Source organism: Convolutriloba macropyga, chromosome 11 (genome assembly GCF_964194025.1).
Source record: "Convolutriloba macropyga chromosome 11, txConMacr16.3, whole genome shotgun sequence".
NCBI lineage: Eukaryota > Metazoa > Xenacoelomorpha > Acoela > Convolutidae > Convolutriloba > Convolutriloba macropyga.
Genome location: NC_134478.1, coordinates 33,067,632 through 33,088,343, shown reverse-complemented (window position 1 = coordinate 33,088,343; position 20,712 = coordinate 33,067,632). Strand labels below are relative to the sequence as shown.

Below are 20,712 nucleotides of genomic sequence, written 5' to 3'. Positions count from 1 at the left end.
ATTTGACTTTGCTATTTTGACTTTGACCGTATTCAATACATTACGTAATTCAATGGGAGAAAACAAGTCATTCAGTTCAAACAGTGAGTGAGGTAAGTCAGAAGTCAAACGTGACTTAAATAAAACGTAAAACGTGATTAAAAAGTAATATGAAATTATATGCTAATCCTGTCTCTTCGTAATTCAATGCGCGTAAGAATTTGAAATCCATTCAGTTGAAACAGTGAGGTAAGTCACGAATCAAAGGTGGAAATCGTAACTCAAGGGGTGAGAGAGAGTTCATGGGAGGGGGGAGCGCCCTGGGTTACGGGTGGAACAATGTACGGAGGTGGGGATTGGGAGTGGGGGAGGGAGGGTGAACTACGGGTGGAGGGACTACGGGTGAAGAACCACCCTTCACTCCATGAATTAATGTCTCGGCCATGGATACTTAGTGTCTACAAGCTTTAAGGTTCTAGGGGCCCTTAAAGACCTACGGGCGTTACCTGTTTATCCCCTTTTCGAGAACGAACAGAAAAAACATAACCAACTAACGTCGGGCGAATTGCACTTGACCAGGGAGCGCTTGGCTTCGCCAGTAGATAGCCACAGTTTAGCGAGGCTAACTTTAGTTTAATTGAAGGGGCGTGAGGTGAGCACAGCGGGGGAGGGGGGATTGTCCACCGCAACGGGGGGCAACGGTTAGAGGGGATCTTTGGCTGCACGGGCCCTTACGGCCTGAACCAAGTGCAGTGTGAAGATTGGGGGAGAGGACTGATGTGGGGGCGGGGGTTTGAACATTTTCTAAGGACCGCCTTTCATGTCACAAGTATATGTCTCCAAAACAATTTTTATGAATAGCAAATTTGGAAACTAGTCAGCTGAAAGGCTCTAAATGCCCACAGGCGCTACCTCTATCCTGTTTCTGAGAGCAAAAAGTCAAATGGGTCAGACAAAAAATCGGTCAAGCGAAAAATCGCACTAAAAAGATCTTAACAGGATTAATATAATTGCTACAAACTTGGAAAAATAGCAAATATTATTGAAATACTGCTGTAATTTGTGATACTAATATCTTCAGAACCATTTCATTCCATTACATTTAGAAACTATGCAGTAGGCTATCATCAAACCTTAGAGGAGGATCCTTGCCTCTTAAGGCTGGACAAACCAAAACAATGACGAAAAACTTCACAAAACTTGAAAAAAACTGCAAGTTTTTATTAAAAAAAATTGGTAAAAATTCTGATATGAGAAAGTTGAAGATAACGCATGGTCAATAACAATTTTCCATTAAATTATTATCCAGCCCTAATGGAGATTTTCTGACCCCTGAGGCTGAAAAAACCTGAATAATGACAAATTTAAAATGCAAGTTTTTTTAAAGAAATGGTTAAAACTCGTGATGTCAAAATGTTGAATACCATTCCATTACCACTACAAACTATGCAAAAACTTATTATCAAACCCTAGAGGAGGTTCTTTGACACCTAAGGCTGAAAATACTCAAAAACAAGCGAACGTTTCATTCACAAGCGAACGTTTCAATCTACAAGCGAACGTTTCATTAAAAAGCGAACGTTTCATTCTTACTGCACAAGTGCTTCTACGTTTTAAATGGCTCGGATTGCTCTTTTAACCTCTATGCTTTAAACCTTTAACTCTTTACACGCTTTCTGATCAAATAGTTTTTGATTAGAACATACATTTCGCCTACTTTTACGAATTACACCCTTATTGATAATATTGTTCCATATGTAAAACAACAAATCGTACAATTCTACCGCAATTATATCCTTCCAAAACTTCGAAAAACTCTCTAAATGCGAACTTTATCAAATCTATGTTGACCTTTTCAAAAAAAGCTGAAGAAAAAGATGACGTTATAAAGAATAATGTCATACAAGGCTGCACTTACATCTAAGAAAGGAGACAGTACGGTGATCAAGCAACACACAAAAAAGATCGGCAAGTACCAAATAATTTAAATAACGAATACAAGGTGAAAACGTTTGCAACTTTTAATATTCCAGAGAACACGGAGAATTTATTAATTGGAAGTAGTTTGGTTAAGAATCTGGTCAAGGATATTTCAATACCTCAAGACATCTGCACTCACGCATATAGAGATTCAACAACAAAAGAGAAAATAGCTGTTCTAGAAAAATAACCAGAGAACTAACTTAACACCGTTGTTTTGCTTCTATCGTGATTCAATGTGGGGATGTAGAACAAACTTCAGGGCCAGTTATGAAGTATGCTGAATGCTTTAAAACAGTAGGCGCGTCTTTTAAGGATAATGTAAAGAATTTCTCGCTCAATTGTAGGAGTATTATCAGAAATCAACCTTAAAGCAATTAATGGACGATATGGAAACACAATTTTTGGTTTTACAGAAACATGGCTCAAAATGAATGACGATATCCGTTTATGGGAAGTACGCAGTGAAAATTTCCAATGTTTCTGAAAAGATAGGAGTCTTTCATTACATGGCAAAACAAGCAGAGGTGGTCTGCTGCTCTATATAACTAGATCATTCAAACCTAAAGAACGTACAGATCTTACCGCAACCTCCGAATCTCTTTTCGAAAGCATCTGGGTAGAATGTGAGGATAAAAAAGTATTTGATAAATCTTTCGTACTGCCCGACCAAACACCTTACCTGAAATGTTTCTGCCACAACTGGCATTGGACACTGACTGTGCTGCAGCTGAGAACAAACGATTAATTTTGATGGGCGATTACAATAATGACTTTTTTCGGAAGACCAAACCTAGAAACGATATTTATTCCGTACGGGTTTGGGTCATGCAACACAAAGATAGGGACAAGACAGAGTGAACATACGAGAACCGTCGTCGGTAAGATATGTAGGAATAATATTAGACAACAAATTGAACTTCAGAGAAGAGATCAAAAAGTACTCTCTAGAATGACGTGCATCAAAATCTTGAAGATATAGGGAACTCTTTTCCTATAAAAACTATAGTAACAGTATTGAAAGCGCTTGTTTTAAGTCAAATTCAATACTCGTCTCTTATGCTCGTTGGTATCAGAAAAAATCTTATGATAACTTTAGAAAAACAACTTAATTGGGGAATGAAAGTGTTTCAGAAAAAAAAGTATGATCGTCGACTGATTTGAAAATAAAAAATAGACTCATGCCCGTTGAATTCCTTCTCAAATAAATACCGATGCATGGTATTTTTCTTGAAATATGTTAAGAAAAAATTGCAAACTTTTAGCAACAACAATGAATTGCAAACTTCCAGGTGCAACCCGAATGCGAGAGCAGGAAAAAATTATCCGACTATGAAAAGTAATTCGGAATTCCTCGATAAATCATTGATAGCCATGAAATTTTACAATGAAGTTGCATATGAACAAAGACAAAAACTCGATAAGGTTAAAAACATCAAAGGTTTTCTGAAAGAATTCTATTTCAAGAAACATCTGAAGGACCCAAAAGCATTGGAATACAGAAGTTTGTTGCGGGACCTTTTCTAATTTTTCATTGTTTTTAGTTTCTCAGTATCCAATACATTTTTTTAATATTCCAAACGCTGTAAAAATAATTTATTGTTTTATGTATTTTAGGATTTTAACATTGCCATTTTGTTAACACTTTTATGGTGTAAAACATTTTGGAATTCAATGCATTCGTTTTTTAAAAAAAATGTTTGAGATAAAATAAACAGCTAAGAAAGGCTGCTGCATCAAAGAAAAAGGCTTTCAGGCAACTTTCTGTTTCTTTCACCACAAGGTTATGGAAAACAATTCCGGAAAAAAATTTACTTCTAACGTAAAAAAACAACCTCTCAAAATTTCAGTTTGTTTAGAAAACTTAACTTCAGACTTCACTAAATTCTGTCAACTTCAGTTATTACTTGAATAACAAGGGTGTGGGTGTTATGTCAGAACCCATCGCGATATCGCAAAACAAGTTCAGATGTAGAATGATCTAAAAAGAAAGCAGCAGCAGCCTAGATAAATGATGATTTCGCAGAAAACTCTTCTCGATAAGGTGACTGAGTTCTACAGAGAAAAAAATACCAATTAAGAGTAAGTCCATTGTTGCAAAATGGAACATCGTCTTCAGAGAAACTTTGAGCGTTGATATTGACTAATAACAAAGTCAAGCGGAAAGTCAAAAACGGTCAAACAAAAACTTTGCAAAAACACGACTGCATAATTGCTTTCAATTTTGTTCAGGAGCAATTAATAATAATTTCGTCAATTATCGCCGTTGAATCAAAAGTGTGAACCAACCAGAGATAGCCTGTGCCTTTCGTTTGTCAAGCTTTCGAATGATGCTAGCCACTTGCGGGTCCTGATACATGTCAAAGGCGAGGTCGTCCAGCGGCGAGATGTAATCAGGCCTAAAAATAGGCACATGCATACGTAATGTAAAGGTCATATAACGCATATTTCCAGACAACTGCATTGGTTGACAACTATAATCGAAAACAAATGCATTGGTTGACAACTATAATTGAAAACATTAGTACGAAAAGATACAGACTAGCGATAGACAAATGATCTCTGATCAAACCTTTTTTCTTATTTAATTGACAATCGGTTTCATTAACTAGAATCTATAAAACGATAGATGTGAGCAAAGACTGGAGTGTCTATGGTAGTTTATACTATTCTGAAAGTGGCCTGTCTTTATATGCTGCTTGGTGGTGACTTACAGGAATTGGGGCTGCTGCTCCAAATACCTTTCAAACTCATATCTCCAACTGTACAGCTGCATGCACAACACAACACAATCAACACAAGTTATTCACACGTTGAATTAAAAACTCCTTAATCTCACGCACATCAAATATTCAGGTGAATTCTCACTAGAAAAAGGATTTTCAGACGAATGATCCCAAGCTAAGTAGCAGGTGCATTTCAAGAACTTTGTTAGTGATATCCAGATACTTGAGATTTCAGAATTTAAAAATATCAGACAGTACGCACAGTTGGAATATTGTCATTTATTTCGCAGATTATTCTAATAATAACGATGGCTCTGAGGAGCACCTCTGAGGAGTAATAATAACTCTGAGGAAAACCAAATACAGTTGATTTTACTTGCACAAGGAAAATTTTGAAAATCAGAATTTTGGCGTTGAAAAAATGAGGTCGCCAATAGGGTCTGGCATTCGTTTCGCACCCAATCAAAACAGAAAAATTCCAGCAAACCACACGATCGAAATATTATCCAGACAGACGTTAGTCCATGAAAACACGCTCAACTCGATTCCAATTAAGTAAAGAGGAGACTAGGATTGTGAAAGAGTTAAGTGTTGATAAGGATAGAAGAAAGGGAGGGGAGGGAGTTTGACACCTATTGTTGATGGCACCCAGAGTGAGAGGGTCTTCTCTTGGGTTGAAGCCCTGCTTGCTAGTGTCGAATGAGAAGCCGGGGATGTACTGGTCTATGATGGCCGCCTGTGCCTCCTGATCATCACAGAAGTCAATAATTTAACAATACTCATCACATCAGGTTTTTAAAATCAAGAGTTAATCTTCAAAATTGTCTTAATGTTAGATATTGCTAGTGAAGTCCATGTTTACTCTAAATAACTTCTAAAAACTGAATTTGAAGCGTAATTTTGAAATAAGCTTCAAAATTTTGAACTCTTTGAAATTCTGAACTCAATTTCCAACTCCTGAATTTTTTTGAACGCGTGAATTTCGGAAGTCCATGTTTATTAAATATTCTTACTGATATTCGGAAGTCCATGTTTACTAACAAAAATATATACCACATTATTTCCATATTGAAACTCTCCACTTTCATTAAGGACCGTAAAAACATTTTCAAAAACTTCGATTACCCCAAAAGCAAAGCAGCAGTTTTGTTTTCAATAGTGACTCGATTGAACTTTTATTACTGTAAAATATTTATTTATCAATTATCATTTTTATAGGCTACCGTACGTGGGTGTTATTTTCCAGACAGCTTTTAATTCCACTCTAATTACCTACAAACCCAATTAACTACAAACCGAATATCTAATTAACTACAAACCCAATTCCATTACCCCAGCTCTCAAATTTTCGGAAAACTTTTACAAATGCAAAACAATTAACATACCCGGCAGATTGCCGGAAAATAGCCGCCGTCGATTCCAATAAGCATGATAGGGATCGAAAGAATAGAAGATATTGAAAAAAAAAGATTTTTGTACGAAAACATTTTTTAAGTCCGATTTATTTTGATGGCATTTCGTAGTTGAAAATAACGTACTTCTGTTTCTTAGAGAGAAGCTACAGGGGCTACTATCAATACCAATAAGCATTAGAGATGGTAACTAAGACTTATAGGAACGACGTTCAAATAGCGCGCATCTAAAATTGGGCTTTATGGGTTTATCCCGTTTCAATTTCTGACTTCAATTTTTTATACCGACTCTGTTCATTTTGAATTGCTTTGCTGAGCAACTGATGTTCAAAATCACTTTTAGCAAAAATAAGAGAAGAGAGAAACTAGCCTGGAGAAGTCAACAAGATATCACGCAAAATGTTGAAAAAGCGGCAAAATGAGGTAAAGCGAAACATTTTTTTTTATTCGACGAAGTAAAAAAAAATAGGAGCGCTATAATAGCCGGCTGAGAAGATGAGGGCGGCTTTTAATTAACATACCCGGCAGATTACCGGAAAATAGCCGCCGTTGATTCCAATAAGCATGATTGGGATTGGAAGAATAGATAGAAAAAAAAATTTTGTAGAAAAACATTTTTTAAGTCCGATTTATTTTGATGGCAATTCGTAGTTGAAAATAACGTACTTCTGCTTCTTCGAGAGAGGCTACAGGGGCTACTATCAATACCAATAAGCATTAGAGATGGCAACTAAGACTTATAGGAACGACGTTCAAATAGCGGGCATCTAAAATTGGGCTTTATGGGTTTATCCCGTTTCTATTTCTGACTTCAATTTTTTATACCGACTCTGTTCATTTTGAATTGCTTTGCTGAGCAACTGATGTTCAAAATCACTTTTGGCAAAAATGAGAGAAGAGAGAAACTAGCCTGGAGAAGTCAACAAGATATCACGCAAAATGTTGAAAAAGCGTCAAAATGAGGTCAAGCGAAACATTTTTTTATTCGCCGAAGTAAAAAAACACAGCAGGACAAGTCCTGACGTACAATTCAAAGTATTTTCATTGACTCAACAGAACTAGACCTAGAATTGACTATGAGTGAATTGAAAAAACCATTTTAAAAAAATCAGATAAAAAAAGAAAAAAAAAACAAAACATCAATGTCAAAATGCCGCATGTGAACAAAAAAACCACTAGGGAGAAATGAAAATTCAATTCAAACAAAAAACTAGGCCTAGAATGAGCTGTGAATGGATTGCAAACAACCATTTAGAAAAAAATCCGATCCAAAAATCGAAAAAACAGTAAAAATCAGAGTGAAAATGCCGCATGTGAACAAAAAACCACTAGCGAGAAAGCGAATTTTTGTTCAAACACAGTTTTCTTACTCTACTTTAAAATTAGAGCGGAAAAAATTCACGCCGCAAAACCACTCGCTTTTTCGCTCCAGTTCCTGTTTCGGCGTGACCAAAATCACTACTCCAATTTGACTTCAAAAATCATGACAATGTGTGAACAGATCTTAAAAAAAACATAGCCGGAAGAATTCCGGAAACGACTCGAAGTGAGAAACCATTTAAAACCATCCAACTACTCATCAAACAAAACGTGCCTTTATTAAATTATGATTATCTTGAAACAAAGTCATGAAACAAAAAAGTAAAAACAATAAAATCAGATCTGTTAAAATATAAAAAAATCTGATCAAATATTGTTATAAAGTGATATCCCGAAAAAACTATCTCTGCAAAAATAACTTCATCAAAACAACTAGTACTTACAAAAACCACTTATGCGAATTTTGGAAAAAGTATTCTAGGCTAAATTTATGAAAAAAAAAGCTCTTGAAAACAACTTTCACTGAAAAGCTGGAAAAAGCTACTAAATTTTTTAATATTTCAAAAAAACATATAAATCCAAAGAAAAAATCCCTTCAGCCAATAGGGTATCCAGATTCTCGCAAAACAATAGGCAAGTCATAATAGGCAAAGAAATTTAGCTAAAAACAGAAAAAAAAAACGAAAAACTGCAAAAAAATTGAGAAAAAAAGTTCCAATTTTTGCCATTTTTTTGTCATTATTCTCGACAAAAAATGATTCCTAACCACAAAACTGTAAGCGATTGTTATCATAAAATTGCTCAAGTAGAAAGCGTTTCTTCAGTACCCATTTGAGCCAGTAAAACAAAATAATCGTCAAAAAAACGCAAAATTAGCCCGAAAATCAGCAAAATACATTAAAAACCTCCGAATTATCATAAAATTCGTATTAATTTCCAGAAAACTTCAAACCACTACCGAAACCAGCCTAAAATTAAAACAAATTCATAACCCAATCTCTTAACCATAATCAATGGAAAAAAACTGCTTTGAAAGCCGCACGTGAACAAAAAAATTTCTCTCGCTTAGAGAAAATTTTTTCACATCAATTTCTCGCTCTCTCAAAAACAGCGGTATGAACAAAAACCACCCTCTTTTGCTCCATTCTTCACTTTTGTTCAGCGCTAAAATCAAACCAAATTTTTTCACGCGTTTCATTTCCCGCCTCAAAATCACTCCAATAAAATTGATTAAAAAAACATAGCAGGACAGGTCCTGACGTACAATTCAAAGAATTTTCATTGACTAAGCAGAAAAAACTAGACCTAGAATGGACTATGAATTAATTGAGAAAATATTTTTTAAAAAATCAGATAAAAAATAAGAAAAAAACAGAAAATCAATGTCAAAATGCAGCATGTGAACACAAAAAACCACCAGCGAGAAATGAAATTTTAATTCAAACAAAAAACTAGGCCTAGAATGGCTATGAATGGATTGGGAAAACCAATTAGAAAAAAATCCGATTCCAAAAATCGAAAAAACAGTTAAAATCAGAGTGAAATTGCCGCATGTGAACAAAAAACCACTACCGAGAAAGCGAATTTTTGTTCAAACACCGTTTTCTCACTCTACTTTAAAATTAGAGCGAAAAAAATTCACGCCACAAAACCACTCGCTTTTTCGCTCCATTTCCTGTTTCGGCGTGACCAAAATCACTACTCCAATTTGACTTTAAAAATCATGAAAATGTGTGAACAGATCTTAAAAAAAGACAGCGCCCCAATACAATTCAAATTCTTTGAATTGTAAAAATTCTTTGAATTGTAAAAAGGACTTCTCCAATACTCCTCTTCGAGTCGTAAAAAAGACAGCGCCCCAATACAATTCAAATTCTTTGAATTGTATAAAAAATAGGAGCGCTATAATAGCCGGCTGAGAAGATGAGGGCGGCTATTAATTAATGAACACATCTCTATATCCTCTTTCGGCACCAACTGAATTCGCGCTCCGTAAAAGTTTCAACAATTGATGCTTTAGTTTAAAGTACTGAAACATTCAGAAGAAAACATTCGCAAAAGTTGTTTTGCAGCATTTGCATTAATGGACTCATCCGAAGCATTTGATTCAAGGAAGCACTATGTCTTGATGAACAAAAAGATAAATAAAGGTCTTGACAAGAATGCGCTCAATTTAATGCAAAGTTAGCTCTATGACCTTCAGCAACTAGTTATTGTTAACAATAGCACATCAGATTGGCTTGAATGTAAAAGAAGTGTCCTAGAAAGAACTGTTTTAGGACTTCCATTGTCCAAAATTTACATAAATGAACTCAAGGGTAGTGAGCACGGCTCAGTCAACTAATCCAATATTCAGAGGTCACCCCTATCCTATGCTGCGACGCAAGTTTCAAAAACAATTAAGAGCCATCTAGAACAAGAAAGCAGTAAAACTTAAAAGCCACAATGCCGCTAACCAATTAATGCTTAATAAAAAACTGAATTCATAGTATGCGGTTAAAAACGTGACAAGAATGCATGCATCAAAATTTTTCAGCAAATTATCGAAGCAAAAGGATCAAATATCAAGGTGTTTACTTCGATAAAAAAAATTGAAGTTCCAATTCGAAGCTTAAAAACTTTTTTCAAAAAACGTCTCAAGGCATAAGTATTCACTTCCTACGCAACATCGCCACAAAATAGAATTTTTCTGCTATTATAAGCTTTGGTTTTAAATTTTCTCCAATATTCGGCAGTATCATTCGGTATCTGAATTTGCGAATATCACTTGAGAAGCAACTCAGCTGGGCAGTCGAAGGCTGTTGCAAACAATTATTTCTTCTTCAGACCAGAATTTAAAAAAAACATAGGCGACAGAATGCCCGAAAATAGTCACATCGGGATTGAAAAAGAAAACAGAAGAGATTGAAATTGACAACATTTTTCCTAAGTTTCAAAAATTGTGTGCAGTTTCAGTTAGAATCTAAACCTATACTTTCTTCAGCTTCAAAAATGCAGGGCATTAAGCTTAAAACTAATATTAGCTAGAAAACGCTCTAATGAAATTTGATAACCTAATGCACTAACATAACCGACTAACGTCGGGCGAACTGCTCTCAAACGACCGGCAAGCGGTTGGCTTCGTCAGTAGCTAGCCATGGTTTAGTGAGTCTAGCATTAGCTTAATAGAACGGACGTGAGCTGAGCGTAATAGATGATGACATCATGCCACATATCAGAGTGTGGCATCCACAAAAGAGTTAAGGAGAGAGAGAGAGAAAGACAGTGTGCGAGAAAAAACGTAGAAGAGAAAGAGAAGGAAAGAAACCCCAAACGACAGAGAGAGAGAGAGAGCTAGGAATATTTTCCATGATGATTCGACTCTACAACTTCAACTTTTCTAGCCTTATCAGTAATTATGTCATATAGAAAATTCTGAGTGAAAATTGGAAAAGTTTCATCATTTATCGTCAAAAATATCGTCAAAACCATTTTGTCTCTGAATTCCAGTCATGCAACTCACATGCGAAAGTTTCGTAGGCCAGTGATGATAATTTAGCTTAGAAAATGACAAAAATACTCAAAAATTTTAAAAACAATAGCAGACTTTAACAAAATTTGAGATATTAAAATTCTTCAGAACCATTTCATTATCTCCAGAGACTATCCAGCATCCCTATTGCAAGCCTTAAAAAAATTCACTGGCTCAAAGATCGATAAAAAGAAAATGATAATAAATTCGAAAATTTGAAAGAAATTAAAGAAAGAAACTTTATAAAAAATTGCTTAAACTCGAGTCATTAAAATCCTGATGACCAATCCATTAATTCTAAAAACTATTCACCAGATTATGATCAAAACTCAGAGGAGGTCTTTGGGCCCCTACTACCAAAAAATTCACAAATATTTGAAAAACTTAAAATTGCAAATAAATTTTAAATTTCCTTAAATTCGTGATATTAAAATCTTGAAAAACAATCCATTTCATCTAGGAATTATGCAGTAACCTATTATCACAAACTGGGGGAGTTTCTTGGCTCATGAGGCTGGAGAAACCTAAAAAAGACAAATTTTCAAAAAACTTGAAAAAAAAGTTTTATCAAAAAATTGCTGAAACTAGTGATATTAAGTTGGAAAATATTTCACGGCCAATAAAAATTTTTCAGTGTCTTATTATCAAATCTCTACGGAAGTTTTCTGACCCCTTCGTCTGGAAAGATTTGAATAATCAAAAATATGTAAAAAAAATTGCACGTTTTGTCAGAAAAGACGCTAAAATTCGTGATGTCAGAATGTTGGTGCCATTCCATTACCACTAGAAACTATGCAGTAACCCATTATCAAACCCTAGAAGAGGTTCCTAAGCCTTCCCAGTAGCTTCACCACACTAAGCACTTGAAGGACTACTAAACGCGGCTAATTGCCTTTAATGAAAATTAATGCTCTCTGGGCGCCACCTGTTTATCCCGTTTTTAAGGACGAAAACTCAAGTGTCAGACAAAAAATCGGTTAAGCAAAAAATTGCATAAATAAGACCAACAGGACTAACAGAATTGCTACAAACATCGTTTGAGAGCAATTGATAACCTAATGACCGGCCTTTATCGGTAAATCCGTTTCTTCAGATTTTGCTTTTGTCATTGACCGTACTCACTACATTGCGTAAGTCAATGCGTGAAAGAGTTTAGAATCCATACAGTTGATTGAAACAGCGAGTGAGGTAAGTCAGAAGTCAATTGTGAAAATCGTAACGTATGTAAAACAAAAACATGATCAAAAGGTAAAGCGAATTAAAAGAACATAGCTGGCAGATTGCCAGAAGATAGCCGCGATAGCTTTGTAGATCTGTAGTCTCAAAAAAAACGGTAAAGACAGACGAAAAAAATCGTCTTTTCATTGAAGGGTGATATGTTGTACTTTGATCAAAAATCTGTATAAGTTTTTGCTGCCGCTATCAGCTATTCTCAAACAACCTTCATTTAGAGTGACACACATTCACTTGAGCTTATCTCTTTGAATTAAAGTAAATGAAATCAATTTCAAAGTGAGGAAGTCATTTTTGAGAGTGAGGTAAATCAAGTGTGCCAAAAAATTAATCATGAACAAAAAATTCGCTCCGCTAAGAGCAAAAAAAGGACGCCACGAACGCACTTAGTTGAAATTGCATGAAGAAATGAAGAAAAAGTAGATTTGAAGTGGTTGTGACGTCATATGGTCGTAACAAAAATCTTGACAGAATAAAAACCAACAAGAGGCCAATAATAGCCCCAACTATCGCAGTAGGTCTATTACAAAAGGAGAACGCCCAATGATAATAGCCGTTTGAGAGGCTGATTGCGGCAATTAAAAAACGTAAACCGACTAATGTCGGAAGAATTGCTCTCAAACTACTGCAATTTAATTCAGGGGCTGAAGCCTAAATAAATTTTTCCTTATGGGTGCCAAAACGTCAGCAGACGGTAGTATTCGAACTCCAACCTCATGAGTCCGGTTCCGTCTCCTTGACGGTGGTATTAAATACTCGGCTATCAGGGCCTTCTCGAGTCTAACAATCGGTTTTGTTGAACAAACTTTATTTCGTTTTGTTGAACAAAAAACCTTATTGCGGAGTGAGAGGAATATAGATTTAAAAAGTGAAGAATAAAAACGTTAAAAAGTCAATTGAGAAGTCAATGAATGATCGAGAAGAAAAGAGCCAAAAACAGTAAACCAAAATATTTGCATAAAAACATATGTAGCATGTGTAAAATTCCATAAAATATAAAAACTTCCAGTTATAAAGATGCATATAATGCATAAAATATCAAAGCTAAATTGCCAAAAGCACTGATTTTTGAAAAAAAATCTGCTTTAAGACCCAATATTGGAGAAATTAATTTAAAAAAGTATCTAAAACGTATCATTAGACTCACAAAAACACTGTTATCAATTTCAGAGATTAATATTAATAAGCTGCCACTAAAGCCTATTTTTACAAAAAACTAAATTATAAGCAAACAATTGGGCCAATTGGACGAAAAAAACAGCTAAAAATGGTTAAAATGCCATTCCGTCAAAAAACAATTTTTAAAGTTGAAAAGTAATTCACGACTTGATCGATGCGCATGATCAAAACAATTCTCTCGCTCAAAAATTCGCTGATACAGCAATTTTATTCTCTTTCGTTTTCAGGTCATACGCCGTCTTAACTAGTACGTCCAGTAAAAACAAACCTTAAGAAAACCAATACTCCTCTTCGAGTCAAACGACAAACACGTTTACAATAATTGCTACGAACTTCGTTCGAGAGCAATTAAAAAATATAGCCAGATAATTGCCTGAATATAGCCACCGTTGACGCGCTAGACGCACATCGGGATGGAAACCATTGAAACAGAAAAATAAAAAGAGAATGAAATTGACAATTTTTTTCCTAAGTTTCAAATTGTTCTTATTCAGTGCGCTGTTTCAGTTAGATTCTAAATCTATACTTACTTCAGCTTCTAATCTGAAGGATATTAAGCTTAATACTAGTATCAGCAAGCAATCGCTTTTAGGAACTTTGATAACCTAAAGCACTATGACTCAATGACCGGGCTTTATCGGTTTATCCCGTTTCTTTTGATTTTGCTCTGTATTCACCTTGACTGTATTCACTACATTGAGTAATTCAATGCGTAAAGAATTTAAAACCCATTCACTTGAAACAGTGAGTGAGGTAAGTCAAACGTGAAAATCGTGCGAACCATTGACCTCCAGCTTCATAACCATATGCACTGCCGACAATGCTATTTGGCCCTGACTTTTGCTATGCTGCAACCAACTTTATATTAGCAACAAGCTTAACTTCGAGTGAGAGCTATAGAGCCCAAAATGGTCAAGCAAAAAATTTGCATAAAAAGACCAACAAGTTTACAATAATTGCTATGAGCTTCATTCAAGAGCAATTAAAAAGGAGAGCGCCTAAATAATAGTCATTTGAGAGGCTGACGGCGGCTACTAAACAATACTTCGCCTATAGACAAACTATTTCGCGATCGATGTTAAGTATACACTAGGAAAGTGATTGAACGGTAGATTACAGTTTTTCACAAAAAAAAGGATTTCATCTTCCTAATTGAGATTTCTATTTACATGAAAGAACATCGGTGATATATGGAACCAAAAAAAGCTAAGCTAAAAGTCAATGAAAGCAGTGTGATTCATAGTTAAGGTCTGATCTCACATAGCAACCTGAATCGCAGTTGTCCTATTTTTGGGGATGAATAGTCTAAAACTGATTTCAAAATAATTTTTTAAAGGACGCTTTCAAGAATGACAGAATCAACTCTGCTTATCGTATCTGAGAGTGGAATAATCTCAGGTTTCATTGAACTCTGCTTTCAATCCTAAATAACTTGCTGGGTCTTGTTGGTAACCGTATGCCTTTAAATTGAAAATATTTACTATTAAGTTACTACTTTTAGTTGTTTGGTTAACACAGCACAATTAAACTGATTTCTGATCATCACGTTATCGTTTGGAAATGCCCATCGTTTTCTGTAGGAAAAAAGCATTACCAGAAAACGATCATCAGATCATAAACAAAGATATGGACTTTGACCTTTTGAAAAGCTAGCCTGCAGAGTTTTGAAGGACAAGATGGTAGAAAATTCTTAAAACATAACATCAACCAAGATGTACAGTATGATGTTATAATAGACCACTATTAAGATTTAAAGTGAGAAAAATTGAACCATTTTGACGCAGTTTTCATTTGACTTTCAGTAATAAACTGCCGTTAATTGAGTAGTCTGTTTAAAATTGTGAGAGTAAAAATCAAGAAGTATATGGTGATAATATTCATGGCAAATCAGAAAAGTTGCAGAGAAAAACCCCTGATTACAAGAATTGCTTCCAACTTCGTTTGAGAGCAATTAAACAGACTTAACCAAACTAAATTGCATACGAGAAGCATATGTCAAATTAAAGAGCGCTGTGCTGATTGGTATCTGTTAAATATACTCACAGGGTTGGTAGCATCACTGACTCCACCTCCCTTCTTCTTCGCAACTGTGTCTCCAATCACGTTTATTGCCACCAGTCCCACCTGAGGCACAAAATCATTACCTACTTTCATCGTTGACGTTATCAAAATAAGATTTTGTCTTCAACCAGGAAAACATAAGTAAAATATTTTGAAGCTAGTTGCCTTTTTAGCGTACTTGAAAAAAGAGTTGTGTTAAGTATCTTGGTTTCTTCGACTCTGACTTGACAGAAGAATTTTGAAAGCCCGAAGTAAGCTTACGGTTGCAAAATGTTCCAGATTTTTTAAAAATTATTTTTACAAATTATTATGGGTGAGGTATATTAGGCTCGTTCAGGCAACAAAATGTTCGTCTTTTTCCTCCTTTAATTAGACTCGAACCCCTGCCCCTCGCTTCACAGTCATGGGTCTTATCCTCAACGCTACCAATGCGTATTGATTACGCTTATTGACCTTTCCAATGAGCAAACATTTAGTGGCTATTTGACCCGCTTGTTATTGCTATGCGGCATTCTTTATGAGTGCAAAAATAAGCGAATCAGGCGCTTAAATATGGCAATATAAAGTGTCTCAAAACGCATACATTACGCCAGGCTGGACGTTCAAAGACCGTTAAAACATTGCAGCTTAAACATGGTGGTACATCATTCGAGTTCGAATTAATATATAGATTGTGAACTACTTAGATTGAAATATAACCAACTTTAGTCAACCGAATTGCCTTCAAACGACTATCGAGCGATTGGAACCGTCAGCAGCTCACGAGGGCTTAAGGAGATAGCTAAAATTGAGAGACGATAAAAGGAGTAGATAAAGAATACAATGGGGGAGTGGAGCGGGGATCAGGATGTCGACATTATCGGAAAAAGTTAAAAAGAAAACAATTGAAACCTCATTCAGTAATAAAAAAACGCGGAGATTTGAAACATAAGACATTATCTTGACTTCAAAACTCTCTAAAATCTCGACATCGCAAAATTTCATTATTTAAAACATGTGGTAACGTTGACAAATGGCCAGAATTCTTAGAATGCTCCAAAACTGATAACATTAACAAACTGCCAGGCCTAAAAGTTGTCATGAAATTACTCATGATACTAGTCTTAAAAAAACTTGAACACCACAATCAACTCTGAGACCCAAAGACACATTTTGAATGCATAAGGATGATCTTAGAACATAAACTGAAGGTTTCAATAAAAAGAACTAAACTTCATGACTCAAGAAAACACAAATTCATTTTCATTGGAGTCAATTAAGACGAAAATAAGATAGAGAGTTGGAGATGCCTTTTCTCTAGTTGGAGATGCCTTAGACAAAAAGAGTTCAAACTATTGCAAAAATCAAATTAATCATGAAAAAGACAAAAGAAACAGAATAAAAGTAAAAAGAAAAAAAATCTCGTAAAACTATAACCGAAGCCCTAGGAATATTCACAGAAAGTAATAGTCAGGGAATAGTTTTAAAGGAAACTCAGCTGATTCTCAGTGACGCATAATTGAATGCTAAAAAGTGTCAAAAATTTTTAATATTCCACTATTGATTTTTCTACTGCATTCCAAAGACTCAGCCCCAACTAATATAAACAAATAAAAATAAATCAACTATTAATTTCAAAGAACTCAAAATCCAATGTGAGACTTTCTTGAAACTAAAATTAAAACGAAAACAAAAAACAGAGAAAATCAAAAAAACCTGCAAAAATCGGGTTGCCATGTACAGTTATATAAAACCAAAAACACCTCACGTTATAAAGAGGCGTTCAATGCACGAATTGTCAAATGGAAGTTTCGAAAAGCACTGAATTTTGAAAATGAGTCCGCTTGAAGATCCAAAACTGAAGAATCAAGGGAAAAAACCAACAAATAACTCAAAAATTGATAAATATGCGCCCATTGTACACATGTTAGGCTCTCAAAAACACCGTGGTGTCAATTTTACAGGGTTTCATATTATTACAGCATTGAATAAAATTATTTTTACAAAAAACAAATTAGAACGAAAAAGCCAATTGTATGGCTAAAACGTTATCTATATGCACCATTTTGTCAAAAACACTTTTAAAAGTCATCCACTGAACGCAGCGCATGACCGAAAAACTTCTATCACGAAGAAAAAATTAGTTCACACCGCGATTTTACTCATTTTCTCTGAGGTCAAAACGCCGTCTGAGTGAATAGTACTTCCAAAAACAAAAGTAAGAACACTAATACTTTTGAACATAATAAGAACTCTTTGTAAGAACTCTAATACTCGAGAACTCAGAAAACCAAGAGGAACGCAATATAACTACGCCCCGCTGAAAGCTTTCAACTCGCTATAATCAAACCTCTTTGACAAAAAAAATTAAAACCCGCAAAAACCACTCTTTTCGCTCGATTCTTTAGTTTTGTCGTTTGCTCGTTTCATTTTCTGCTTCAATATCACCTCCAAAATTGATTTAAAAACCCTTCTCCAATACTCTTCGAGTAGTAAAAAGACAGCGCCCCAATAAAAGTCAACTTCTTTGAATTGTAAAAAAGGAGAGCGCCTCAATAATAGCCGTTGTGATACTAACGGTGGCTATTAGTAATTGCTATTAACTTCGTTAGAGTAATTATGCAGCTTTGTTGGTTATGCTGATGTGTACCTGGTTGTAGAGGTTGTACTTGTTTACATGGTTCTTGTACACTACAATTTTTAGATACAGTCCTATGGCATCCACGTGTACACTCTTTAGTTCCCTGGCTTTGAAGCCAGTCTTCTCATTGTCACTGAGGGCTATGTATCCCAGTCTGTTGTACCTAACACTCCCTCCACTTCCGATAGACGATGGATCCAGCGAGGAGGGAGAGGGACCTTCTCCAATGAACAACTCTACTTTCGACGCTAAAAACAACCAGCTTCAAATACCTTGTGCAAATTCGCCTGTGTAGTTAAAATCAAGAACGTTCATATTTTGTACAAATCGACAAAACTCTTCAAGAAATTGTTTTCAACTTTCAGAGTCTGTGATTTTACCACCAGTATTTTAATTTAATGAGACGGGAACATCCAAAGAATCTGTTTCGAATTGAGATGCTACCCAAATGGACCCATTAAAGCATTTGGAGGAACAGTTAAATCTTCATTTCAAATCAAAGGTTTCAATCGCAATTCAGTACAGCAAAACTGTCCTTACGAACAATAGTAGTTTCCAGAAGCGATGTAAAGATTTCGAAAAGAAATATAATTTTGCATAAATATGTGAAATAATTAGGCATAGGAGGAGTAACGTGAAAAGGTTATTTCCTCCAATAAAAACTTATTTATTCGAATTATCTCTTGAGTGACAAAAGTTTCAGTTTTAGGACAAAAACAAGGCTCCTAAATTTTACGGCACCTCTCAGAATTCTTCGATGGAATCAAAACTTCATCTATCTAAATTAAATCTGATAAGTGCAGTTTAAAAAAATGCCGGGCAACTATTTATAAAAAATCCTTTTCCTGTCATTTTCACGAGTAGCATAGTAGTTGATTCGTCGACCGAAATATCTTACTTGTTCTGGTTAAATAGCACTCCAAACTGATTGCAATATCTATTGACAAAAATGAAGGCTCTTGACTTACAATTGGAAGTCTGGTGCACGCCTCCAGTCAATAGTAAAAAAAACATTATTGCTATGAAACGTGTGACCAAAAATTCTTCATATGTATTAACAGAAAAACTCTCAAATAAGTCAGAAAGTGACGTCACACACGCAATACGTTTTAAAAAATGGAGGTATTAATAGAAAAAAAGAATTTGAAGTGAGAGGGACGTCGGAATTAAAAAACAACAGACTAACGTCGCCTGAATTCCGCTCAAATGACTAGCGAGCGGTTGACTTCGTCAGCAGCTAGCCACGGTTTAGGAGGGCTAGTTTTAGCTTAATGGAAGGGGCGTGGGTGAGCGCGACGGGGGGAACAGAGCGCATGGGGGTGGGGTCGAGCGCACAGGGTTACGGGTGGAACAATGCGTAGAGGGTGGGGATTGAGGGGGTAAAGGGGTGGTGGGGATCAAACCCTTCACACAGAGAATTTGTGTTTCCAAAACACTAGTTCGGTGAATCGCATACTTAGAGTCTAGTTAGCCGAGGTGCTAAGATAACGTAAGGCCCTCCTCCTGGCGCTACCTGTTTATCCCGTTGAGCAAACAGAAACCTAGATCTAGAAACAACTAAGGATGGATTTGGACAAATTTTTGAGCCAAAACCACACAAAAAATCAACACTACAGAAAAATTCTTGCTCCAACGCCGATTTTCCAATCCAATAAAACCTTAAAAAAAGTTTTTAAATTCTCAATTTATTTTAAAATGTTTTCATCTACAAAATGCAAGAAGTAATTCCCCATCTAAAAGTAAGCTGTTTTTTATTTATCAGCTACTTTTTTTCAAGGCCCAGAAGAGGATAAAACGAATTACTGAACACCAAAAAAAAAGAATGTTGAAAAATCTTTATGAAACTACATCTAATTTAAAATCCATGTGCAAAGTACGTTTTAAACAAACAGACAGGCAAGAAAAGGTCCCACACTAGCATTGATGTCGTAACTTCCACTAAATTTCTCTTACAGTGTCAATCACTAATTGCATAACATGACACTTAGACTGCATATATATTACACAAAAACTAAGACAAAATTTGGTATATAAACTATAATTTGGCTTATAGACATTAATTAAAAATTAGTCAATCGCGCTAGAAAATTATGTACAAAATATCACTCTTGTTTTTCTTCAAAATAGCTACTGAATACATTGATAGCACTTTTTTGAGATCATTCCATTAATAACAGTAGAACTGTGATATTTTTTGAATGAAAAAACTTGATAAATCTAATGAAGTAGCAGCCGCAGAAATCGTTTAGTTTATGTGGCCCTCTTAACTCCAGTTGCTTCAACAAACATTGCGTTGGCACAAGAGTCGAGACTGGAAGAGTACGAAAAATGGAGAAAAAGTGCAGACAACATAATTTTTCTGAGCGTCAAAAAGTGTTGTTTGATCCACAATTTTATCAAATTCCAAAGAAAGTCGAACTCAGCTTCTATATTGGAGGGCAATAAGCTTAATAATAATAAGAATTACCAATATACTTTAAGGAACTTAGCTAAATTGATCTACCAAGTCTTTAAACAATTACTCTGAGAGCCAGGGCTTTATTGATTTATCCTATTTTTGATTTGACCATTTGACCTTGACAGTATTGCGTTATTTTGCGAAATCAATCCTTTTCAGTTGAAACATAGAGTGAGATAAATCAGATGTCAAACGTGGAAGTGACATCTGAAAAAAAGATCAAGATTACACTG

The 20,712-nt window shown here is 35.3% G+C and overlaps 1 protein-coding gene across 3 annotated transcripts in view; it reads right to left on the bottom strand.

Annotated features, from left to right (window-relative positions):
• The window catches only part of LOC142349347 (centrosomal protein of 104 kDa-like), a 92,399-nt gene that overhangs the window by 67,100 nt on the left and 4,587 nt on the right, over positions 1-20,712 (bottom strand). For 2 of the 3 annotated variants that reach the window (XM_075400827.1, XM_075400828.1), the window contains exons 3-6: positions 18,031-18,269; positions 15,384-15,464; positions 5,318-5,430; positions 4,249-4,358 (exon numbers count right to left, since the gene is read on the bottom strand). In XM_075400827.1, coding sequence (XP_075256942.1) covers positions 4,249-4,358; positions 5,318-5,430; positions 15,384-15,464; positions 18,031-18,269 — 543 coding nt within the window. Of the gene's footprint in view, positions 1-4,248; positions 4,359-4,673; positions 4,730-5,317; positions 5,431-15,383; positions 15,465-18,030; positions 18,270-20,712 lie in introns of all 3 variants that reach the window. The other variant, XM_075400829.1, reaches the window with a different exon arrangement.